General features: G+C 46.1%; 1 protein-coding gene across 1 annotated transcript in view; it reads right to left on the reverse strand.

The window, feature by feature from the left end:
• LOC111658447 (rho GTPase-activating protein 23-like) overlaps window positions 1-6,859 on the reverse strand; it is a 36,442-nt gene extending 29,583 nt beyond the window's left edge. The window contains exon 1 of the mRNA XM_087175307.1: window positions 6,304-6,859. Coding sequence (XP_087031433.1) covers window positions 6,304-6,549 — 246 coding nt within the window. The 5' untranslated portion in view covers window positions 6,550-6,859. The remainder of the gene's footprint in view (window positions 1-6,303) is intronic.
• Window positions 6,860-6,865: the final 6 nt, after the last annotated feature.

The following is a 6,865-nucleotide window of genomic DNA, read 5'->3' on the forward strand; positions in this document are numbered from 1 at the left end:
GGAGTTGGGGGGGGGGGGAGATCATCATGTCATGTCTGCTGTGGTTTAGTTATCTTGTCCTACATGTTCCCAATCAAACTGTCCTTAGTGAAACTGAACCCGCTGAACTCCGGCTCCTTGACTTAAAGGAACAGATCATAAATTTGAGAGACAGCTCAGCACTTTAATCATCCATATGTCATCCCAGCCCAGTCTATCAATCACTCTGCTTTTAGCACACATTACATGCTGAAGCTCATGAGAGCGACAGCATTGTGTCTCACTTCCACACAGACAATAACTACCGACAATTAGAACTATGTTTTGATATACTTTCACGCTGAAAAAGTGACAATGCACAACAGAAACGTGCAGCTGCAAACTGATGCTGCAGCTGCAGAAATATTTTGAAAACAAAATGATGATGATGACTGAAAATATATGATTAAGCCTTTGGAAAAAACAGTTTGCATTTGTTTAAATATGTTGACAGTAAAGGCCGTGTTTCAGAGTGACTCGCGTAGAGCTGAAGCAATTGACTGAGAAAACGTAATACGTCAGTATTGGGAAAGTTCAGTTCTGGGAAATTGTGAGTCTGACTTCATACTGTGTTTATAATGGGACTGGTAGAGTGATGATAAGTATTCTCAGCATGCAATTACAGCTGTAGTCCACGTTCTTTGAATAATGCCTTTGTCTTTTGATTTTACGGCTCAAACTGCCAACAGACAAATATCTGACAGAACCAGGTTTTTACATCGTCATATCACTTATCTCTGCTCCTACACAGTATCTTCCATTTCGGTTTAATCAATCAAGAACTCCCGAGGGAAGAGTTTCACACATCTTTCAAACACAACAACTTCAAGGAGTCAAAACAACGATGTGTGAATATTCTCCTCTGAATTCATCACAAGCTACAAATGAACAAAACAAGCAGCAGCTCAGTCCACGAGGACGTGAGCACACACCTGCGCCCCGGCTCTCGAACACTCGGTTTGTACGTCACTACTATGGGTCGCATTTTTCCTGCCTGCATTATTCAGCCAAAATAAACCAACTCCGGGGTGAAGATTAAACACAGCAAATCAGGAGCATGAGACAGGTGGGAACGTGCCCTTACAGTCTGTCTGATTCATGCCGATTACAACGATTGTTTTTTAAATAAACACTCAGATATCAATACTCTATAATCATTGAGCTGGTAAAACGATTAACAGGCCAAACTCTTCTGTACCTCTTCAGATTTTGCGGTGAGATTGTGTGTGTTTGTGAACACGTCTAGACCACAAGCAGCGCAACCCCCTCGCCAAAATTCACACCCCGTGTTTCACTTCCTGTCCCCGCTTCTACACACAAACGCACACTGATACATAACAAATGCAGACACGCACACTTGACCTGGCAGGCCCGTGTGCGGCCACACAACAAGAGGAAGCGGCAGGCTGGAGACAGGAAGTGGGGTAGCGTTGCGGAGCGGGAAAACCAGAACCCTCCTATAAATACAGCCACTTTTTTTCTCCATCATGGAGGCGCTTCCACTCCTTCACTCCTCTTCCTCCTTCCTTCCATTCTCCTCCGTTTACCTCTCCTCCCTTCTTCCCTTCTGCTGTAATGGAAACCCCGGATTTTCTGACGTTCGCCGCGCATTTTCTCCCTCCTCTAATTTTATGTTCCCTCCAAGGAAAACAAGACCAAAAATAAATTTGAACAAAAAAAAAACTAATGTTATCTTTTATATGTTCAAATGCAATTCTGCTTATTTTCAAAAGCATCACAAAGCACATTCTTCAGTACATATATGAAGTGTATACTTTGCAGATTGAGATCCATAACTCTGCGTGACACTCAAGGCCTGATCTTAAGTCTGTCAGTCTAAACAATGTAAAGTAACCCCTGCTATTTTCTCAAAGAGGCGAGCAGCAAGGCCTATTATGTGGCATGAGAGCATAAAGAACAGCGTGAGGAAGGCGGAGGAGTGTTTGGGGTGTCAAATTGAAATGACAAAGAAAAAGAAGAGAGGAAATGAAAGAGCAAGAGGGTGAACGGAGGAAGAGACGGGGTGAATTCCTGAGAGGGAGCGGTTTGGCTCGGACAAGTTGAAACACACACACTGTAACTGGCAGGGGAGGGGAGGGGAGGGAGCACGGAGAGAGTGAATGAGAGGAGAAGGATGAGGAGGACGAAGAGGAGGAGGAGTATCGGGCCCCTGCGAGAGACAGGCTCCAGCACGCCGGTTTCGACCACATGGTCCCTCCCAGCGCTGGGAATACCAAACCCTGTGATTACCCAAAACACACAGGGTCTGACTGGGTCTCTGAGCCAGCACCGTTTCCCACTCGGCTGCTCTGGACTGTCTGGGATGATGTGTGTGTTTCTGACTCGGCCATTCTGCCCAGTCTACACTCCACCTTTTCCCCCTGAAGCCAGAAAAACACCTCTCTTATATTTGTCACATCGATACGACTGGCCCGTCTGATCCCACGTTAGTGTACAATTTAAAAAAAAAGAAAAAAAGATCCAAACTTGCTGACGTGCTCCAGCCTCTCCAGGCAGTCGGACATTCAGTTTAACCAACATGGCACTTGGAAAATTTTTCCTGTGGTTTTCAGTCTAAACTTGACTTCCTATGAAGGCACACACAAGGGAAACCTCGCTCTTGTTTTGCTGAGGAGAGAAGATATTTGGTATTTCCTGCTCTCCTACTGGGAATTTCCACTGTTTAAGACTCTTTTTGGATGAAATTTGGACCAGTTTGCCGATTGAAGCTAATTACAATAACAAACATTGAAGGCTCTTCAGATAACGCGGGGTCCCGAGGAATCCCATTACCACCTGAATGTGATGTCATTAAACACACACACACACACACACACACACACACACAAAGCACAGGGAACAACTGAATATGCAAAGCAGCTTGTAATGCCACACGACAGTTTTGAGGGGGTGTTTAGTGGGTGAAGTGGTGCACTTTGACAACACACACACACACAAACACACACACACAGCAGCAGCAGCCAGCTCTTCCCTGCAGATATTTCTCCTTCTGATTTCAATTAAGGAGCATATCATTGAGACGCATGACTGAAAAGACAAAAACACAAGTGGTTCAGAGAGAGAGGAGCATATCTGCTTTGTTGGAAATGTGAATCTCTGAAGCTTCAGATGAAATTTAAATTGCAGAGGCAACATTTAGAGCTCCACCAGCGCTGTTAAAAAAATATAAAGAATTGTAAGAATAAACAGTGTCAGTGTTAATCTTTCACAAAATCCAGTAAAAATGGATTTTCTCTTTGTAAGAGGCTTTTCTAGGACATGATGATATCGTCATGCCGCAGCCATAATCATCAGCAACAGCGTACGTGTTGGTTAGCACACACAATCCTCTCCTCGCTCCATCCAGAGGTAAAGCAGCAGGGAGGAATGCAGCAGCGGCCGGGGAGCCCGGCTCCTGCTAAAACCCCAGCAGGGCAGAACAATAATGCTCTTTTAAACAGCTGAGAGCTGCAACCTGTTTGAAAAGTGGAGCTTTACGGCTGTTACAAATGCTGACGAGCCTTTAATCCTGATCGCCGTAGCTGTCTGCACCCGCGGCCCTGAGCTGAGCTGCCAAGAGGGAACAGGAGAGGGACGGTGACAAGGCCAACCGTCTCGTTCTGATCATTCCTAGACTCACCGGCCACACAGACGGCGTGCTCCACCACCTCTGCAGGTCTAAAAGCATCCTACGTCTGCTGAAGGAGACGCATGATGTGTGCGTCTCAATATCCAGCTGTTCTCTTAACACTCAAGCCAAAGAGAAAACACAACCTGCTTTTGAAAACCGAGGGCAGCACAGGCTCAAATACTGTACATCCCTCTGTCATTTACATAACAAGACATTTTATGAGCCATGCATGTAGGCCTGTGTGTGTGTGCATTTGTGCGTGTGTGTGTGTTTGAACACCTCTCTGTCAATATCAATATAGTATGTGTGCTCAAAAACCAGTCCAACCCCATTGTCAGTTAAAGCAGGCCAACGTGTGATGGTGCAATGTCGGTTAAACAGGGTTTTCTACTAGAACAGTAAAACATATTGTACTCTCCTCTTGTCCAACTGCCAGAGATGCTTGTGGAATTTTTTATTCATATGACAGTCGTTTTGGCCACTTTGATTTAAATCCTGGTCTAAGGAGGAAAAGGAAGAAGAGGATCAGGAGGAGGAGGAGGAAGAGGAGGAGGAGGAGGTGGAAGAGGAGGAGGAGGAGCTGTAGTTTCAGAATAACTTTTACAGGGTGACTTGGTAGCTCAGTGGGCAGAGGCACGTGGCATGTAGCTAGTGTATGACGTGGGTTAAATCTGGCCGGGGACTTTTTATCCTCTTGACTCTGCTTTCAACTATAAGAAAGAGGAGAAAGTGCCACAGAGATTTGTGGAAAAAAAAATAGATGTGCTGACAATGACAGTTATGACCAGAACGTTCCCTTTTTCCCAAAAAGACTCATGAATGAAGTTGATTTTGGCATCTGAGGAGCCTCTTTTCCTGTATTATGAGATTCTTATCAGTTTCGTCTTCACTGACTGTAAAGAAGGATATTTTCTGCTCCTGAAGGCAGCTGGAAAAAAAAAAAAAACTCACAGCACACAGATGGAAGCCGGTGCTGTGCTCCTTCACACGCCATAGAAATTGCAACGATACCACAACAAACAAAAATGACACACTGATGATCTTAGAGATAAAGAAACCACATGATGCAAAGCTGCGAGCGATGTGGATGAGTAATGACATGGAACCACTTGGCGTCAGCAGCAGGAGACGGTGACAAACTAAACAGAGCTGTGTTTCCTCCTCACTTCCAATGAATTTCTCTCTGATTCAGTGTGTTTGTTGCAGCTGTTTATATATACCCCCCACCCCCACCAACTACCCACACACACATTCCTAATTGTGGCATTTCTTAACTGTGTCAGTTAAACATGGGGGTGGGGGGTGGGGACCAACTGGGAAAAAGGGTTAAAAAAAAAAAGGAGAAGTAATATTCCACATAAATGGACACAATGAAATGAGATCATGTGAGGAAGCGATGCCCTGAATACTGAGGGCATCTGGGGGGTGTGGGGGTGGGGGAATGACAATCGCACAGCTCCAACAACACCTCGCTAAAAGTGGCACTTAGCAGCCTCCTCCTTCATCTGTCTTTAGCCACTAATTAGAAACCCTCCGAGGAGGGAGAGGGTCAGTGCGCCACACGAACACACTCACACAGACGGACACACACGTCAGCCGTGGAAAAATGAGAACGAAGTAACGCAGAGGAATATGTATCGTTCTGAGCTCAGCTGCGTTCACCCAGTTCACGCTTCTTTTCAGGGTCAATGCATGGGGTGTTAGAAAATAGTGCGAGATATACGAGGATATAAATGGCTTCTGATCATCACTGACTTTGTTTACACACCTTTGATCAACACTTCACTGAATGAAATCCACGTGTCATGACTGGAGAAAGCTCTCTCAACAAACCAGCCAAACACTAAATGATCAGAAGATAAAAAGTCACATATACGACAGAATAAACAAGACCAGGGGGAACTAATCTTAATTTCAAGCACATACAGTAATAATCTAACTTAATCCATTAACACAAAGTGACGTCAGAGCATTTCCTGGGAAGTCAAAAACACTGAGCGCGCTAAACAGAAGCAGCCCGAAGGCAGCGCGACTACCTGCAGGTTAAAGAGTCTGTCGGCAGCTGGCTGGTTAACACGCTTCAAACCATGGCTACAGTTAGGTGGATACTTTGTTGACATGCGTGACCAACACATCCCACACGAGATCACACACAGTGTGATCTTATTTCTCTAAGAACCACAGAAATCACAAAACCTTTGCATCATCTTTGTGTGTAAATGTGGGAGGATTTGGCTGCTTATATCATCTGAGATGATTAGACGATTAATCGATTAGGAGATTGACGGACACTTAACGACCTATTGATTGTTTCGACATGTCTAAAACATTTGCACATCTCCGACTCTCCAATGTGTCTCCAACGACTCGCACAATAAGCATTTGGAAGATCTCTGAAAACCGACACTTGGGAATTTATCCTTATTTTCTGATGTTTTATCGACTAAAAAATGTATTCACTCATTATAAAAAATAATCAGTGACTATTTTGGCAAAGCATGTTCCACATGATCTTATAAAGCTTAAATGTGAAACACTTCACATGGAATCAGTGAGTCAACCGTTATGTAACTGAAGCAGGTGACTGAAATGATGCTTTAAGTCAAGGTCTCCATATCCAACCTCTAGATGAAGATGGGTGACCCCCTCCTTACCCTGGGCTGATGGGAGCTCTTGCTTTGCCCAGTGGGCATGGCGGCTGGCGGGGATGGCGGCGGCGCGGGCCCTGTGGTACCGCGGAGCACCGCCAGCCAGATGCAGCGGGGTTCAGGGGAGCTGCAGTCCACCCCCACCGGGTTCTGGAAGCTCCAGTCAGACCCGGCCGGCGCAGGGCACGGGAGCATAGCAGCTGGCATCGGGGCGCGGAGTTTGCTCAGATCCGCATCCCTCACCGCCCACATGGGCTGCTCACACACTCAGGTCACCACACAAGGTCTCTAGACGTAGAAACACAGAGGGAACAAGCGGGCGAAGGGAGGATGGGTGGTCTTAATGGAGCTTGCGGATCTTCCTCTGGGATCCTCCGCTCACGGACTCAGGAGTCTCTTCTCCCCGTCTCCTGGCTCCAGTCCATCGCCGTCACTGCCGAGCCTCCGGAAAGTTTAATCCCACAAGTTCCACATCACAGCTCGTCGCTCCTGACCTCCGAGAATCAGCTCTTCAGGACTCCAACACACATTCACGCACACACTCTCAGAGGAGGTGGGGGTGGGTGGG

Source organism: Seriola lalandi, unplaced genomic scaffold, assembly GCF_002814215.2.
Source record: "Seriola lalandi dorsalis isolate HSWRI2012SDOR001 ecotype SW California unplaced genomic scaffold, Sedor1 jcf7180002054443, whole genome shotgun sequence".
NCBI classification, from domain to species: Eukaryota; Metazoa; Chordata; class Actinopteri; order Carangiformes; family Carangidae; genus Seriola; species Seriola lalandi.